Source organism: Misgurnus anguillicaudatus, chromosome 15 (genome assembly GCF_027580225.2).
Source record: "Misgurnus anguillicaudatus chromosome 15, ASM2758022v2, whole genome shotgun sequence".
Taxonomy (NCBI): Eukaryota; Metazoa; Chordata; class Actinopteri; order Cypriniformes; family Cobitidae; genus Misgurnus; species Misgurnus anguillicaudatus.
Window position 1 is genome coordinate 10,394,066 of NC_073351.2, and position 19,091 is coordinate 10,413,156.

At 36.7% G+C, this 19,091-nt stretch overlaps 2 protein-coding genes across 3 annotated transcripts; one reads left to right on the forward strand and one right to left on the reverse strand.

The window, feature by feature from the left end:
* The first annotated feature begins 2,410 nt into the window (after positions 1-2,410).
* Positions 2,411-19,036, forward strand: napab (N-ethylmaleimide-sensitive factor attachment protein, alpha b). The gene is made up of 11 exons (XM_055175066.2): positions 2,411-2,601; positions 3,857-3,936; positions 4,030-4,146; positions 4,336-4,382; positions 12,142-12,219; positions 12,323-12,378; positions 12,650-12,734; positions 15,097-15,201; positions 15,302-15,370; positions 17,290-17,340; positions 17,435-19,036. Exons 1-11 carry the CDS (start codon positions 2,504-2,506, stop codon positions 17,534-17,536), a joined length of 888 nt encoding a protein of 295 aa, XP_055031041.1. The 5' UTR covers positions 2,411-2,503; the 3' UTR covers positions 17,537-19,036.
* Positions 4,731-9,437, reverse strand: LOC129434894 (uncharacterized). 2 transcript variants are annotated; one of them, XR_012357664.1, is made up of 3 exons: positions 9,270-9,437; positions 4,967-9,126; positions 4,731-4,823 (listed from the first exon to the last, which is right to left on the reverse strand). XR_012357664.1 is itself a non-coding variant. In XM_055193506.2 (2 exons), exon 2 carries the CDS (start codon positions 8,913-8,915, stop codon positions 5,619-5,621), a length of 3,297 nt encoding a protein of 1,098 aa, XP_055049481.2. In that variant the 5' UTR covers positions 8,916-9,126; positions 9,270-9,437; the 3' UTR covers positions 4,743-5,618. The 2 variants fall into 2 exon arrangements, 1 of the variants encoding a protein (XP_055049481.2); XM_055193506.2 differs by having other exon boundaries at positions 4,743-9,126.
* Positions 19,037-19,091: the final 55 nt, after the last annotated feature.

Genomic DNA, 19,091 nt, shown 5'->3' on the forward strand with positions numbered 1-19,091 from the left:
GTGCCAAACCCCCATACCACCATTTTCCATCTTCCAGCACAACCGTCCATTCCTCAGTTTTCTCATTTATTTTCCAGCTCCGCGTCATTCCAGAGGCTCCGTTAACTTGCCACACTTCATACTTAATGTCTACCCGCATTTCCCCCCTTTCCTTATGCAATCTCACATGTGAAAGCAACATTGTTTGTGTTATGTGTGACTTCACAGGTTTGTGAAAAAAGAAAGGAAGGGCTCTCCCTGTTTCTTTCCTCAGTTTATCCATGGAAAAAGAATCACAAATGAGAAACAGAGGCAACCCACCCATCGCTCCACTGCTAGCTGGTTTACAGTGTGACTCACTTATAAAGAATGTGTTGGGAGGGACCTGAAGAAGTTATTAATATCTCTTTTCCTCGGGTCTGTTAAGTTGTCTAAAGCCTGGGTTCAGGCTTTCAATGCTGTGCCTTCACGTAAGATGTTAACAACATTCCCTATTTGGAATTTTCTGCACGACTGGTTTTAATCCCTGGCCATGTCTGTGTGTGTATGTGTGTCAAAATGAGTATGCACAGAGGGAGACGTGACAGAGACTTATCTGAAGACATTTGAGATCTGCCTCATAAATTTTGTCTTATTGAGCAATGAAAACACAAATCATTATAATTATTTCCATTTTATACAGAACCTCCTAACCGCCTAGTTTTCTTAAACAAAACCGGGTGACTAAAGTATTAACACTAAAAAAATGTAAAAGGCTGCGCAAATATATTGCCAGAGATCAGTTTATTTTCTGGTCTTTTAAACAAAACAACCTTTTAGTATTTCTGATAATATTATCTGATGGCACAATACTGATCACTTTTAAATATTAACCATAGCCCTATTTCTTTTTCTTTCTTGCATTCAACTTTGGCTTGCCACCAATTGAAATTATATATATATACATTTTATATCATAAGTCATTGTGAATCTGTTTTTACAAAATTTATAATTAATAAACTACTTATATGTTTCTTTGAAAAAGGTTAAAAAGAAAGGTTATTAATATAAATTTATTGATTTTATTAGTTGAATTGTGTATTATTCCATTGTTTTGATGATATTACTTTATTTTAAAATGTGGGCATATATATGTGGCTAAAAGCATCCAAAATAAATCAAAACTATGTAATACTTTAGCATCTTCAAAATTTCCTCTTGCCTGAATTTGCAAAAATCATACTCTTGGCATTTTATCAAGCAACTTTACACCCTGACAAGTTTTTAAAACAATATGTGCTCTTGTTGCAACCCTATATCACTATTAACTGCTTTAAAAATATTGATTCAAGCCATCTATTTAAAAAATATGTCTTATTTCATATTTAAAATATGTTTCATTTAATATATTTTAAGTTTTCTATTGAAAGTTTGCAATTATATTTTATATAAGCCTACTTACAGATTAAGATTTTTAAGATCAACATTTCAGTGTTTCCAAACCTTGGAAGGTATAGGGTGACAAAGATAATTGCATATATGAAGCATATGAATATTGTTGTATAATTTTCCATTATGTCTCTTACACAGTGACTGTTGGCCCTGTGTGTCCACAGTCTCTATGAAACGAACCATGAATCTTTTCTTCATCTTTAAAAGGGATAAAGGGGTTCCGCAAAGCTAGCCTGACTCGTGGCAGAAGCTGTCCACATGGCAACCACAGAGACAGGAAAACAATATTTGTACATGTGGACACCGCCTGTGCGCAGGGATTCCCTCACAGACCCGCACACAGGGGTCTCCATCCACGTCACAGTGCCTAAATGGGGATTTCCTCACGAGTATGCAAACCCCACAAACCACATTCAGCACTCGAGTGTCATATCACATGATCGAGCGCGCCCTCTGCCGGACATTTACAGATTTGCGCTTTACATTCATCACTCGTATCGCATCCGCAAGTTTCAGAAAAAAACTCATCTTTTATAAAATATATGAAAGTTATGTTATGTATTGTCTGCGAATTAAAATTTCTGTATTAAATGTACACTTTGTGGTTATGATTAGTTAATGACTTTTCTAAGCTGCTAGGTTCTCATTGTGTTGTCGTTGATTTTACGAAGTTGTAAAATAATAATTAATAAATAAATGTTATTTAATATATAAATACAACATATTTACATTTATATGTAGATTAATAATGATCCTTTTAATATTAGTAGTATCATTCTAATTATTATTTTTCGTATTATAAGTGTGGTTATTATTTTAAACTTTTAATTAATATATAAATGTAAAATAATATATATAAATATTTAGATTTATGTTGTCCTTTTGAGCTAATTATTTTCATTATTGTTATATTTATTCTTATTCTTTTAATTATTATTACTTTTATTATTGTTGTTGTTGTTGTTGTTTAGCTCAAGTAACTTTTATTTTGAAAGGACTCGTCATTCGGCCCTGTTGGAGTTTTCCGGGAGAGATGTGTTGATGTGGCTGGATTCCTAAGTCTGTTGCTAAAGTTGAACAGTAAACAAACTTGATGGATACCTCCGGTAAAGAAAAAGAGGCCATGGCTCTCATGGCAGAAGCCGAAAAGAAAGTAAAATCCTCGCAGTCTTTTTTGGGCTCTTTGTTTGGGTATGTTTTATAACTTTATTTGACTTCTGACAGGCCAACCGGAATAAACAGACTGCTAGCATGCTAGCTTGTTAGCTGTCAAATGTGAAGTTTAAAAAGCAATAATTAAACAAACAGTATAAAACATTTTCCTCCCACATATACATTTTTTTAATTTATAAAGACATACAGAGTTTTAAATCACTTTACGTTTTATTTCAACTTGTAATGTAAGTTTTCCTTGTAATGTAAGTACGTTAAGTTGGAAACGGCCATTTTTAGTACAAATGATGCATCTGTATATATCTAACAATTATAACAGTAACTTACCACATTATAGAGGTTGATGTTTACTGAATATTGTGGTGTAATGATATCATGAAATGATTGTATAGTCGGACTACGATATGTAACTTTGACATAACGGTAGGCTAAGCTTTGATAGGAGTCAGCTGACATCCACCTGATGCATAAACAGGCATTACAACATTTCTATACATGCATACATATATACACATTTGAGGTTCGTAACTTTTCTATTAAATGAGAACTCGGATTTTAATGTATCAATTTCAAAAGTCACCCTAGTCCTAAAAGAAAGACCTAGTAAAGATTACTACCCTTAAAGGGATAGTTCACCCAAAAATGAAAATTCTATGATCATTTACTCACCTTCATATTGTTACAAACCTGTATAAATTTCTTTGATCTGATAAACACGAAGGGAGATATTTTAAGGAACGTTTGTAACCAAACCGATCTTGAGCCCCATTCACTTCCATAGTAGGAAAAAGAATACTATTCAAGTGGATGAGGCTCATTAACGGTTTGGTTACAAACATTCCTCAAAATATCTTCTTTCGTGTTTATCAGATCAAAGAAATGGGTTGTAACAACATGAAGGTGAATACATGATGACAGAATTTTTATTGTTTGGGTAAACTATCCTTTTAATAGAAATCACTTCTCAGAAATTTCTTATTAATTCATATTTTGTGGTAAAACTAAGTTTATATTATGTCAAAATAATACAAACATAATAATAGAATTTGAAGGGAAAATAATTAGGTAAATGATTGGGTTAAATTAATGACTATTGTTATGTTTTCCCAAAGAGCACAGGGGTTTAGGCCCGGTGACCGAAAAGTTGGAAGGAAATACAGAAATAAGATTTATTAATTTTCATTTATTAATAATCCAAGTAATATTCCTGTTATATCTTTTAAAACAGTTTGTCGTGTATTGAAGATTATTAAGTCTTTTTATTTTTCACCAGGGGCTCTTCAAAGATGGAGGATGCTTGTGACATGTATGCTAGGGCAGCAAACATGTTCAAGATGGCCAAGAACTGGAGTGGTAAAAACATATTTACATCATGTTTTTTTACTTTTTGAAGATGAGATTAAATGTTATTTTTTGTCTGACATTTTGCCTGCGTGTGTTTGTTAGCTGCAGGTAATGCTTTCTCTCAGGCGGCTCTCCTGCACCTGCAGATGCAGAGTAAACATGATGCGGCCACGAGCTTTATAGATGCCGGCAATGCCTTTAAAAAATCAGATCCTCAAGGTATTTATCCTGTGATAAATCATCTGTCAACATTTAGCGCCTCTAACCAACTACTGTAGCTTTTTGTGAGCTGAACTGTCTTACTTGGGTTAATAATTGTCTAGTTATCAATGTGTAGTTTTCAAAGAATTCAGTGAAACAGTGAAAGTTCATCCACCTTGTATCAGCTGCCTCTCCTTCTCTTCACAGAGGCCATAAACTGCCTGAACAGAGCCATTGAAATTTATACAGACATGGTAAGAGTCTTTCTTACAGTATTGGTCTATAAAGATTGTTTATAGTGGTAGGTGTTCTGATGTGTGGTCCTGGATACTTTTGAAAATTGTCACTTTAAATTTGAAACAAAGACTATGGTAAACTATGATTCATGAGCACTTATTTTTAAGACATATTGCACCACAAGGGGGCACTGTAATGCAAATTATCACCCCCATATTTTACTCGCTCTCAAGCCATCCTAGGTGTATATGACATTCTGCTTTCAGCCAAACACAGTCAGAGTTAAATTAAATAATATCTTGGCTCTTTTAAACTTTATAATGCCATTGTACATTTTTAAAGCTTCAAAGAAACACGTCAATCCATCACAGTTTGTAGCATCGGGTCAATATTGAGAAGGCCAGAACTGATGGTTAAATGATTTTTATTTCTCTCCGTGTCATCAACCAACGTAAGAGCTAAGTAAACAAATAAACCATGCATTACATTTCAACCGTAACACAGCTCTTTACATTAGTTTTAATCCGTGAACTTTAAGTTTCACATTTCACAATAACATTCATTAAGTAGTTCAAATATATGTTTTATAAACTTTACAAACCTTGTTCCCCAATTGACCGAAGCTAAAACCTTGTATTTTATCCGTGCCTTTTACGTTTTAACTGTGAACCTTTTAGACTTTCTTTCGTCTCTTTTCCGCCGTTCTTCCAAACTGAATTACGTCACTACATATCCGGTTTCTGAGGTTGCCAAAATAAAAGCTCAATATTGTAAACATAAAACATTATAGCATAACTATAATTAAAATGCATAAAAGTAATAATTAAAGTGCATAATTTCTCTGTTGGCTTTTACACTCCCACCAAATTATTTGTTGTTACACAACTAAAACACAAATAATTTCTTCAAGTTACTTTACCAAAATATAGAAATAACCTTGTAAGCATATTACAACTTTAACTTTCAATACACTTAAGCATTGTAAATTTACTTTTCACAATCTTCTAACAGTAGAACTAACTTATGAACTGGGCGTTCTACTACAGACATTTTGTTCACACGTTGACCCTTTTTGGTAAGATTCTTGTCTGCAAAGCCTACTTTGACCTTTCTGACAAGTCCATCTGTATCTTTTACAGTGTCCAATATCCTTCCAAGTTTCCACTGGGATCATGGTTGCATTTCATCTTTGTCCATTACTATGTCTCCTATTTACATGTTTCTTTTAGGCTTGTGCCATTTTTGTCTGACCATTATGTTTTGCAGGTACTCTTTTTTTTCCACCTGCTCCAAAACTGTTCGAGCAAGTACTGTACTTGACGCCATCGCCTTTGTGCATACAAGTCCTCCTTAACACACTGTCCTGGGGGAGGCAGAGGGGTTGAGGTTTTCATATTTCTTGCTGGCCTCTTTTGCAAGACGAACCTCATCTCGCGTAGATGAGCAGAAGCTCTTTTGTATTCTTTCCTTGCTTGTTTGGGCAGCGATGAGTGATGGAGCCTTCCTCCCACCTTGAGCACATTGTCCTTGTCCAAAAAGACATCCAAGTTGTACATCTTGTTGTTCTTTGAAAGCTGTTTGCCTTTGCTTAATGTCTCTATTTCATTTTGGTATGCGTGTCTTTGCAGGTCTTTGATAATCACAGTCTCTGCGTTTTGTCTTTCAGTCACAGTTGTGAGAGTATTTGATTTGTCTTTGAGCCGGTTTAGTCTGGTTTCAGCGAGTTGTCTGTGATCTGGCATTTGTGTTTTTTCTTTAAATGTTAATGGCATTTCAAAATGTCCATTTTCAGTCCGTGTTATGCCATGCTCGAGATTCTGAAGGAATATTAAGTCATCTTGTGACACAGTCCTTTCATTTCCGTTGATCTCCTTGCGATCTCTTTCCAGCGCACGTATTGCATCTGCTGGAGTGGAGGGAGGGATTTCTTTAACAGTGACTCGGTGACAGAGGCTGCTCGCCATGTCTGTTTCGCCGTCTGGTGTCGAGTTGCCAATTATGCTCCATCCCAAATCAGTGTGAATGGCAAAGGGCTCGTTTTCTTTGCCTAAGATTACTTGTTTGGGTGCAAGAGCTCTAGAACAAGTATAGCCTATGAGGAGACTTACTTCACAACTGAGAAGTGGAGGGATCTCATCTACTATCGGTAGCAAGTGACTCCACTGTTTGGCAGTTTCACAGGTAGGTATGTGTTCTCTGTTAGCAGGTATGTAATCCTTTGTGTATGCAGTGGGGAGCTTTATGACTGTGGCTGAGTTATAACCTCTCACTAAAAGATCAGATACCTTTCCACTGCTTACAACTGCATTTTTACCCATCATCGTAGTAAGTTTCAGCTTCACTGGACAAACATCTGCCTGCAGCTCATGCGTGACATCCTGATTGATGAAAACAGTGTCACTCTGTGTGTCCAGTAACGCATAGACCAGTTTTTCTTTGAGTGGGTTGGTGGTCGTCGAGAGCCACACTGGAACAATCATTGAAGTGCTGACTGACTGTTCAGATCTGGCAACGTTAAGTGACATGGCTGTTGCTGTTTCAGGTAAGTTAACTTGAGTTGCATTGATTGTGTTTACACGTGTTTCTCTTTGCAGACTGTTCCTGTAATTTTCATCATGAAGACACGTTGGGTGTCGCTTTGTGCAAGTTTCACAGGTGAGGCGGCGTTTGCAGTCCTTAGCGCTGTGTCCTTGTTTTAGACAACCATAACAAAGTCTATTGTCTTTCACATATTTCCTTATGTTTTCTAGGGACATTTTCAAGAGGTCTGGGCACAGGTGAAGTTGATGGGTGCCTTGGCACATTGTGCATGGTGAGCCGTTAGGTATTTTTGTTATCATCTTTTTGTCATTTTGTACAGATGTATTTGTGTTAAATACACTTGCCTTGTTTCCTTTGATTTCCTTTGTGTACCTTTTGTCGCTGTTTGTTTCAGTGTAGCGAAGTGCATGAATGGAGGTGACGGGATTGCAGGCGACTTCGGCTTCTAGCGAGAGGAAAGAGGCAAAAGCGCTAAAACTTGGAAACTCTCCGCCCTCCAATAAAGTCTTTGTTACCTGCCTGTTCCATCTTGCGTTTATCCAGTCTGGTAGTTTGTGCAACAGTTTTTGGTTCTCTTCGCTGTCATTGAGTATTTGTAGACCCTTTACGTGAGGCATCGCGAGTAAGCATGCATTTATGAAATCTGCAAATGCTCTCAGTCCATCAGCATCTCTAGGCTGAACCTTAGGCCAGTTTGCTAGCCTTTCTCTAAATGCTTTCTGTATCACGAATGGCTGGCCGTACCTCTGATTCAATTTGTCCCAAGCGTCTTTGTATGCCTCCTCATCGTTTCTGAAAAAAGTCCCTTCAAGGCATTTTCGAGCTGGGCCCGTTACATATCTCTTTAAATAGTACAACTTATCTGCTGTTGAGATGCCTTGTTGTTCAATCAGCGATATGAACGTGGATTTCCATTCAATAAAGCTTAGTGATTCACCACTAAGCACTGTTGGTTCTGGCGTGGGAAGTCTGTTCAGTTTAATGCTGTCCTGTACGGCTTGAGCTAGTTGAGAGACATTAGGTGGAGTTGTCTGCGCAGGAGTGAAAGAAAGTGCTGATGTGGGCTGTTTGGGTATGAAGTATGGTTTCACCTGTTCACCTTTTATTGACTGTACATCATTCACCTGTGATAACTCTCTGTCATATGCTTCAAACCTAGCTCGAGCTGCCTTCACGTCCTTCTGTGCCTTTAAGCGTTCTAACTCAGATGTTTGAGCTGCCATTTGTTTCTTGTGCTCCTCTTCTAGAGCTTTTATCCTTTCCTGTTGTCTTAATTCCTCTAGTACAGTCTCATATTCAGCCTCCTTTGCAGCTAGCTCAGCTGCTGCGGCAGCTCGTTGTGCTGTGAGCTGTGAAGCTGAGGACCGTTGGCTGCGATTTGATGCTGCGGTTGAGCCGTATATGGATTGGGCGTAATCGTGCTTTAAAAGTCCACGTAAACGAGTTCTTTCGCGCTCTGCATCAAATTCCTCATCAAGACCACTTAATCTTTCTAGAATTATCCTTACAATGTCATGAGTTATTGCATCACATGCATCAATCTTCCTCCTTATGTCAGATGATGGTGCCATTTGGTTCCTTATTTCTGAATATAACCTTAATACATCATCTCTCCTTTGCTCTGTTTTATCTGCAAGTTCTGACATCTCCTTGTCTGTGATATCTGATTTTAACTTTTCTCTTGTTTCACGTACCTGTGTTTTCCATTGTTCATAAAGAGTTGTTGGTCTTTTTTCCCTTTTACTCATTTCTTCCCTTTGATATGTAATCATCTTTTCCGTTTGTACTTTAACTCTTTCAGAACGTCTTGGTAATTCTGATATGCTTTGAGCTTTGTTTTGAAGCTCTGTTAAAATTTGTTCCTTGCATGTGATTGAATCTTTAATGTTTTGTCTATCCTCACTTTCAGCTTCAAGTGAGTTCTTTAAATCTTGAATTTCTTGTTGTAAACTTGCGATCTGTTCATTTACATCCATTTGACTTACTGAAGCAGCCTGTGATCCTTCCATTTTGAGTGCTTTTAGTTGAACTGTTGTATTTTCTGACCAACTTCTGCCACCTGCTGGACGTCGCGGGTATTGCCGTTGAATCTCGTAACTACGTCATGCAGGCTGTAGCGGTGGTCAAGCTCTTACTGTAGCATCGGGTCAATATTGAGAAGGCCAGAACTGATGGTTAAATGATTTTTATTGCTCTCCGTGTCATCAACCAACGTAAGAGCTAAGTAAACAAATAAACCATGCATTACATTTCAACCGTAACACAGCTCTTTACATTAGTTTTAATCCGTGAACTTTAAGTTTCACATTTCACAATAACATTCATTAAGTAGTTCAAATATATGTTTTATAAACTTTACAAACCTTGTTCCCCAATTGACCGAAGCTAAAACCTTGTAGTTTATCCGTGCTTTTTACGTTTTAACCGTGAACCCTTTAGACTTTCTTTCGTCTTTTTTCCGCCGTTCTTCCAAACTGAATTACGTCACTACATATCCGGTTTCTGGGGTTGCCAAAATAAAAGCTCAATATTGTAAACATAAAACATTATAGCATAACTATAATAAAAATGCATAAAAGTAATATTTAAAGTGCATAATTACTCTGTTGGCTTTTACACAGTTATTAAATGTCTTCTGAGGCCAAGCAGTGGGTTTTAGTAATGTTGGGTCAGAGATTAGCCTCCAGCCTGACCTCAGCTCTTGTGAAAACACATACAGCCATAGTTTGTGGGGGCAGTCGTAGCCTAATAGTTAGATTGTCGGTCTTGTCACCTCAGAGTCGCTGGTTTGAGTCTCATTGGCACCTTAACCCCAATTGCTCCGCGGGCGCTGTAGGGATAGCTGCAGAGTGCTTTGTGTGTGTGTGTTTATTACTCACTGGGATGGGTTAAATGCATATTTCGGGTATACGTTCCATACTTGACGTGTCACTTTCACTTTCATATAAGGCTTGTAATAAAAATGTTTTCTCATTGACATTTAATAACTGTGGGGATTAGTTTTTTAAGGTAGGAGGCACTTTTTTGGGAGAATTTTTGATATGATAAAAAGTATTCTCTACTCTAATGGCACAGAGAAAAACCTAAATACATGAATATGGGTGATTCTCACAAAAACTTGGTTTTAAAAATGTCAAGCATGAAAATGTAAAAATTGCTTAAATTGACTTTTTTTCCCACCAGACATTGAAAAACAAAGTCTGGAGTAAATGGGAACATTAATTTAAAAACTTTTACTTATCATTTAACACTTTTTGTAACATAATTAAAAAAATTTGTCCCAAAAAATCTCATTACCGCAACAGTCAGAAAACATCAACACTGACATATTTTCAAAATGACATGACAAACCTGAAAGAACATAATTTGGAGATTCTGCACATGCATTTAAAATCAAAGTATTATGCTTCTATTAATTAAATTAACATTTAATACGCATCTGTTGCGGTAATGATAATCAAAATGTCGTGTAAGCATTCTGACAAGACAATATTTCAAAGTAACTGTAAAAAAATGATCTTACCTGATAGCCATCTTGAAGTAACTGGTCCATGTGCTTGGTCACTCAAAATCAAACTTTATTAAAATTCTGTATGTGTGCTTAAACTGTTCTCAAAAAGTGTTGCGGAGGATGAGAACATCAGGCATGGACACATCATTTTCCTAATTTTTCTTCATTATTATTACATGAATCTTCAGTAAATATTTTTTCTGTCATCTAAAGTAGTCTAGCAAAACATCCATTTATTTATTTTTCTTAATATTGTTGTTAATTTGATTAAATAACAACATAAAGCATGTTCAAACACAGCCGGACACATTGCGGTAATGAGAATTTCAGCAGAAAATGAGATAAAATTTCCAATTATAAATTCTTATGTTGAAATTACACATTGTGCAAGGTAGAACACAGTATTGTGTTAATTCTGATGCTTTTTAATGTTACTATATTACACATTTTAAAGCTAAAATCATTAGTGCCGTGGTGTTTCAATGGTTTTGTGAGAATCACCCATATACATTTTATAAGTTTGAGTAGCCCTGATTTACATGATATCACACTAAAGGGTTTTATTTTTCCGCTAAAAAAAACATATGACTGTATTATTCTGTTTATTACACAGCTACTTACCACCAAAAAAATGAAAACATGAAAATATAATATTGACAAGTCTGAAATTATTTTATCATCCTACTTTTCATATCAAAAATTCTCCCAAAAAAGTGCCTCCTACCATCAAAAACTAATCCCCACAGTTATTAAATGTCAATGAGAAAACATTTTTATTACAAACCTTATATGAAAGTGAAAGTGACACGTATGGAATGTATACTGGAAATATGCATTTAACCCATCCCAGTGAGTAGTAAACACACACACACACACACACACACACACACACACACACACACACACACATACATCTCTACAGCGCCCGTGGAGCAATTGGGGTTAAGGTGCCAATAAGACTCGATCCAGCGACTCTCAGGTGACAAGAATAAGATGTATAAAAAAATGTTCATTCAATGAAGTGACATCAAGTAGTTTTTAGTTCTATTTTCTAATTAAACTAAATTTTACGCAAACGTCCTGGTTTATGCTAATCCCTGTCCGGGAAACCACACCTATGTGTTTTACCTTTTCAAATCAATAATTTTATCAAATGACACTGTTCCTCCGAGCATTGTTTGGAATGGCCCATTCAGCTGTTTTTCACATAATTAACTAATTTCCTAGTTAAACGTTATATTGCTATTATTTTTATTACACCTTTTTCAATGAATGCATCAGTTGATCAGAACAAATAGTGTGGTTATCATTATTAATAGTCTATTGTTTTTCGATTACACCACTGCATCTGTAAGTAAATAATTTGCAATGTCAATGTGTAAATATTACTACCAGTAGTTACAGTGGTTTATCAGGTTACCAAAGTTGTACTGTTTTTTTGAACACAACTGTATGTCATTTATGGATAGATCCTGTATTGTCCTCGAGAGTAAATTTGTTTTCACAGTAGGTGTGTACATTACACATCACAGACATGACACATAACGAAATCATTTTTTAACGAATCCACGTTACATAATAAAAAATAAATGGCATTTATCTTCACTCTGTGGTGGTAACCCTGTAATAGCAGTTTTGGTCAAGGACAAATGATCACATAACACAGGATATTACAATGCAAACTCACACTGCTTCTTTGTTATGTATTTCTTCTTGTGTTATAGGGGAGATTTACCATTGCAGCGAAGCACCACATCACCATTGCTGAGATTTATGAGACCGAACTGGTTGACATTGACAAGGTCCGACTTATTTTTTTGTTGTTAAACTAAAAAAATTGTATTCTGCTAAAACATTTTTGTTTAAATTGATTCACCTTACATACTTTATGTATTTATTTTTTAGGCAATAGCTCATTATGAACAGGCTGCTGATTATTATAAAGGCGAGGAGTCAACCAGGTATTGTAATATTTGTGGCATTGCTTGTCATTACTACTGAAAGAAGAGATCAAGTAGGGTAGTAGAAAATAGATTACTTATAATTGTACATAGTAGCACCTTTGTGTAGATTACAATTCATGACACAATCAGGACACATTAAGTCACTTGTTTGCCTAAGAGTAACCCACTGTAACTCATTTACAATACATTTATTAGGGTAGATAGAGACTACATGCAAACTAAGTTAAAAAGTAACTAATCCATTCCTTTTGTCTCTATAAAACCAAAGTTCAGCCAACAAGTGTCTGCTCAAAGTTGCCACCTACGCCGCTCAACTGGAGCAGTACCCCAAAGCAATTGAGATCTATGAACAGGTAAAAATGTGCATGTTTGGTGTGTCTGGCCTTATCTAGAGTCAGTAGCCTGGTCCTGTGTAAGGGTGTTTTCACACGTGTTGTGGCCTCAAAGCGCACCAAAATACATTGTATCATTTTTTGTTTAGTGCAGTTTGAGTTCACATATGTTGTGTTTACTGTACTCAAAACGCCGCACCGTACACCATGTGACAACGGACAGCACTGTCATTGGTCTCTGACAGCTCTTACCATCTCATGACCACCTCCCATGTTTCCACGACAACCAGCCTGACAGGAAGAGAGAAGCTAGCAAGATTTGGAGAAAAACTATGCACGTCTTTGCGATGTTTCTGTGCTTTAACGCAAAATTGCTCAAACATGTGGAGAACTTCCTGTATTTTGTTCGGCCTGAGGTCGAGCAGCGTTCACACCACAAATGGGTCGCCAGCTTAGAGCGGTCTTGGAGCGTTCGTTTAGTGCACACCAGAGTGCGGCTGTTGTGTTCACACTGACCCAAACCAACCGTACTCGGACCGACACGTCATTTGGGACGACCTAAACAGTGCATGTGTGAAAGCACCCTAAGATGTTTATTGATGTATATTATTAGGGTCAGAAATGGTGGCTCATTTACTTTTAAAGAGCGATTTATAGTCGTGCGTAGGTCCTTGGGCGTAGGTTCCGCGTCGGTTTTCATTTATACTTTTGCGTCGTCGTCCGTGTCTACATGCAAACACACGGCCAGACCGCTGGTAGGCAGTAACCACGCGTGTAACCACAGTAGCAGCACAAACGTGGAAGAAGAAGCTTAGCAAGTTAACCCACAAACGAAGAAGAAACAGCAACTTGTTGTGTATAATTTGAGAAGACCAGCAATGATGGAAGTAAATAAACAACGACTTTTGATGCAGTTTGAGTAAATCACTCCTTAGCTTAGCTCATCTTTGTTTTCACCGTCACAAACGGAAATACCTATGACGCAGTTTTTTTTACCTGACGGGAGGGGCTCTGGTGGACCAATCACAGCGCTTGCGGTCCGCGTAGATCTGAGGCTACGCAGAGCTACGCACAGGCGTAGGACCTACGCACGACTATAAATCGCCCTTAGGCCACCTTTTAGAGCAATTTTGTTTCTAAAATGCTAAAAATGTCAACATTTTACATGTGAGATCACTTTTATTATATAAAAAATTGTCTGTCTTGTTTTTTTTATTTGTCAAAAAGTTCCTCAATAACGAAAATTACGCAGATTTAAGGAAAATGGGTATCTTTATAATATAACATACGGTAACTATATAACAGACCTAAATAGGGATGCACCTAAAGGAATATTCTTGGCCGAAGCCGAATACCGTAAAAAACTAACATTTTTGTCCAATTTTCTCACCATTGCACAAGTTACATTTTCAGAATGTCCCTTTTACTATATTTATTTACAATATTTAACAATAATTTGTTTTAACATTCCAGAAGTGATTATAGGGCTTTTACACTTGGTCACTTCTCTGATCAAATACCGCATGTCCGGACTATAAGTCGCACTTTTTTTCATAGTTTGGCTGGTCCTGCGACTTATAGTCAGGTGCGACTTATATGTCAAAATGCACCAAAAGAAAACATTACCATCTACAGCTACAAGAGGGCGCTATATGTTGCTCCTGCAGCCTACCGCTGAAAAAAACTGTTAACTGAAACATTAACTTGAAGACAATGGAAAAAGACTTGACAAACAAAATGTCCCTAAAAAGAATAATAATTTTCTAAATAAATGCGACTTATAGTCCAGTGTGACTTATATATGTTTTTTTCCTCTTCATGATGCCTTTTTTTGACTCTGGAGCGACTTATAATCCGGAAAATACGTAGCTAAAGATAGACTTGTTAAAATTGGTTCATTTACATTCGACCACATTAATGAGTCTTGGCTAAACAGATATTAATCCAATCTTCTATTCCCACGGAAAAAAATATGTGGCACTATATGTATGTATGTTAAGTCTTTCTTGGACACTTTAAAATGCTTTCACCAATATGTTTGCTGCATTTGCGCGCCTTTCACTTTGCCCTGGTTGCTATTTAAACACTTCATCAAAGACCTCATTGTTTGGTAAAATGTATTCTTTCTTTTCACTTGTTCGGCCGAACATAGAAATTGAGTTTTATGCTATTTTCAGCTGAATAATTTCGGTTGCTGAACATTCGGTACATCCTAGACCTAAATCATATAATCTCTAACTCTAAACTCATTTGTATAGCTCATCGGTCTGAAATGAAACTCTTCTTTCTTAAAGAACCGGTGTATCTTTTGATATAGGAAGAATGTTAAACCTGTAAACTCTGTTAAGCAATTTTCTTTGTATTTGTGATGGTGTGTTTTCAGGTCGCAACACACGCAATGGACAGTAATCTGCTGAAATACAGTGCAAAGGACTATTTCTTTAAAGCAGCTCTCTGCCACTTCTGTGTGGACATGCTTAATGCTCAGGTATAAAACAAGCTCCTGTCTCATTCTTCCAAAAAACCTAACACCTGTGTATTTTGGAGGCCCCTTTAATATCCCCTTTCTTTTGATATTTCGTTTGTAGCTTGCCCTCCAGAAGTATGAGGAAATGTTTCCAGCTTTTTCAGACTCGCGTGAATGCAAACTGGTGAAGGTGAGTTTGATTTTTAACTTTCTTTTCTTTCTTTCTTTCCAATATTTGTTACACTGAAAAAGTGTTGACAAGCCCAAAGAAGTGTGTGAAGTTAATGCTATTTTTTCTGTTGCTGGTTTTTATCACTACTATAGCTGTTAATACTGTTAAAACTGTTAGGGTGGGGATTTGAGCAAACTATGCAGATCCGTTAAATCATGCAGCCTTTTAGAAACAAGTCTATTAGGGGAACAACAAAAATGCGAACAAACCAATGCTTATGAAGTAGAGGAACTGCTGTTTTGTTTGAGGTTATGTTATACTGAAATTGTCCAAAACTTAACACACTTATTTGCTGTACGTATGTGTATTTGTCTCATCCCTTATCTGAACATTTTAGTATTTATTTGTACTACTAGTAGTTCATTGATAGTTTCCATGTGACGTCACACATTTACGCTGGAGGGCAAGAGAATGCTATCTACATTCGTCAGCAGCTCAAGAAGGAAGTTATTTCTTTTGTTTAGGCTAAATACTAAATAGTTGTTGCGCAATAAAGTGCACTTACTGTCCACGAGACAAGTCTGGGCTGGGTGTTAATGCAGTCAGAGACAAAACCTAGAAAAGAGGAACTTCGTGCCTCTGAGAAGTAAATTTGACTTAAAAAAAAAAGTTTGTGTCATGTTATTCAGGAACTGACTTGCCACTGACTTGTTTTTCCACCTAGAATGCAAGTAAATGCTTCTTTAAGCGCTTTTATATTTAAAAGAAACCCACAAATTAAGGGAAAGTGACGCAATTTACGCGTGTATTTGCGGCTGGTCTGTTCGCACTGGATTGGTATTACCTGAGGTAATTTTTCCGAACAGCATTTGGACAGGACTAAAATCACTAAGAAGCTCTGATAAAAATTGCTTTACCCCACCTCCCTATGTAAACTAATCCCGTCCGAATAGTACTAATGTCAGTAAAGATTACGGCGACTTTTACCGTCTGTAAAAAGGTTCGGAGAAATTACCTCAGCTAATACAAATCCAGTGCGAATAGACCAGCTGTAAATATACAGGTAAATTTTGTCACTTCCTGTTATTTTACGGGTTTCTTTCAAATATAAAAGCGCTTAAAGAAGCATTTACTTGCACTATATGCGGAAAAACAAGTCAGCAGTTAGTCAGTTACTGAATACCACGACACAAACTTTAAAAAAAAGTCATATTCCCTTCTCCGAGACACGAAACTGTTTCTGAAACTGACATTCTCCCCAAACTGAAATTAAACACAGTATTTCGAGTTTTTCTCGTCTGTGTCATGTTGTTTGCACATCTGATATCATGAAGCAATGTAATGTGTAACTAATGACGATAGAGGCGCAATCGAGTTATCCCTCTCACTTCTGAATGTGTTACTGAGATTTCTAATCTCGTCCGAATTGACCATAAATATTACAGACGTCCTGTGGTAAAATTACATTACGCCATCTACCCCCGTAAAACTAATCCCGTTCGAATAGGGCTTTAATATACTCGTATTTACAGTGATCGCTTCATTATAGGTAACCTCACGTAAACACTGGATATATTAATCATTACATTTTAAGCTATAAATCGTATCATATATGTGCATAATTTTTCTTTTTTCTTTAGTGTTTTTTTCATGAATGTGATTTAATACATTATAATACAGTACAATATGATAACATTAATATAATCCTGTCTGAATTATAAGACGTATAACTAGCATTAGTATTGAATCTCCGAAAAGAGAAGTAGCCTGCCATTTATTTAGCTGATCTAAACCATTTTATAATGAAGTGAAAGCATTACGTCTTGTGTATAGAGCAAATGCATACTGTATAAAAGACAGTACAAATTGTGTTGCATCCTCAAAATAGCAAGGTCAGTAGATTTCATGTATTTTCCTTTTTCTCCTTTTTTATTCAGAAACTTTTAGACGCTTTTGAGGAACAGAATGTGGATGCATATACCGATGCTGTAAGAAAAGCCACCATTTATTCTCTACAATAACTGCACAGTAGCAGGCAAGCTCCGGATGAAAGGGTGTTAACTCGCTTTCTTTATGTTAAAGGTGAAGGAATATGACACCATCTCAAGACTGGATCAGTGGCTTACTACAATGCTGCTTCGTATAAAGAAAACCATACAAGAAGACGAAAGTGACCTTCGCTAAGCCAAGTTTTTTATTTGTTTCCACTCCCTCTCGCTCATGCATTTAACCGCGACCTGGTGTGCAGTTTTGATGGTAGACCATTTCCCTTTAACCTCGTGATACCTTTACCACCAGCTCTCAGTGCCTTAATACAAATGCTTTTTCTCAGACACCCCTCTGTCTTTTATGACGTGACATGCTGCTCAGTCGTGGACGCGATTGTGCCGTCAGACCCCAGCAAACACTAAATGAATATAAGGCTGGTTGATTAAATGGGATTTTCAGATGTTGAATGAGAACTGAAAACAGTAATACTATGATGTGCACACCATGCTTCAGAAGGGAAGCCAAAGCCTCGTCTGCTCTGTTTGATATAGAGCACCTGTATTAAAAATAAATGCCTTCGTTTCTACTATTATTCTTTGTAGTAGTGGCACATATATTTCTATTCCTATCAGAAATGCCACACTTTGTATATCTGCATATTTTTGCTTGCTGTTCCCTGCGTTAGCTTACTTGATGATGAAAAATGATTTAAATGCTAATCTTGTCATGTTTGTATTTGGAAATAATGATAACATATAAGTGTGAGAGAGAGTAAAAAGATGACTCAACCAACACGGATATAATAGGAGGATGCATCAGTGTGAGTTTTGTTACCTTGTCAACCGTCAAAAAAAGTTTTAGTGTTGGGCTCTTGTTATTTCCTATGTTAAGGTTACAACTTTGTCATTATTTACTCCCCCACTTGTCGTTTGATCCCCAGTGACCACTTAGGTCATTCCCATAGTAAAAAACCCAAAAGTGTTAAATGACTTCTTTTGACTTATTTCAAGTGTCCCGAAGACATTTACTCCTCTAGTTTCATGTTGGGGTTTCAGTTGTTACACATTATTTTAAAACCTCCTAAAACTGCCTAGACAACAGTTCAGATGGAGAATAAATGGTTAATGTCCTCAGGGCAACATTATTTTTACCCTGGGACAACATTTTAACCAACCAACCAACTAGATTTTAGAAATAAGTTTACAGTTTGTTTCTTAAACTTACAACCAGGATTAGCTTGTCATAGACCATTGTTTTTCATGTATCATTTCCCTCTGATTTTAGGGTTCGGTTGTGGTTTGGGTTTAGGATTTAGTTACAAAAATGTGCTTGATTCACAATTGCTCTGAGGGCATCTCTCACTTTGCAAAATCAGGTCAAGCAGGTTGAAACGACATGAGGATTAGTAATGACAAGCGTTTAATGAATGGGAATGTGAACAATCCCTTTAAGAATAACTTGTAATTCATTCATAATTAGTGAAGCACCCATTGTATTTGTTTACCTATTATTTTTAATTATATTGTTATATTTATGTTTACTGTTAATTCATTCCTAGATAGTGTATTTTTGTGATTTACCAGTTCAAAAACTCACTTCCTCTGGTTTTAACTTCCTTATACTAGCTTTTGTGTTATAAACGGCAGACACGCGCTCGAGAATCAGTTCTGAATAAAGATTCGTTCAGGAGTCGAACGTGAGTTGTCCATGATTCAGTACACAGGTGTGTGGGCAGGACCAAACCAAACTA

Coding starts and splice junctions, on each gene's coding strand:
- LOC129434894 (XM_055193506.2), bottom strand. CDS start 8,915: ATGGAAGGATCACAGGCTGCTTCAGTAAGTCAAATGGATGTAAATGAA.
- napab (XM_055175066.2), top strand. CDS start 2,504: ATGGATACCTCCGGTAAAGAAAAAGAGGCCATGGCTCTCATGGCAGAA. Junction 4,383..12,141: donor TTGAAATTTATACAGACATG/GTAAGAGTCTTT, acceptor CTTGTGTTATAG/GGGAGATTTACCATTGCAGC. Junction 12,379..12,649: donor AAAGGCGAGGAGTCAACCAG/GTATTGTAATAT, acceptor ATAAAACCAAAG/TTCAGCCAACAAGTGTCTGC.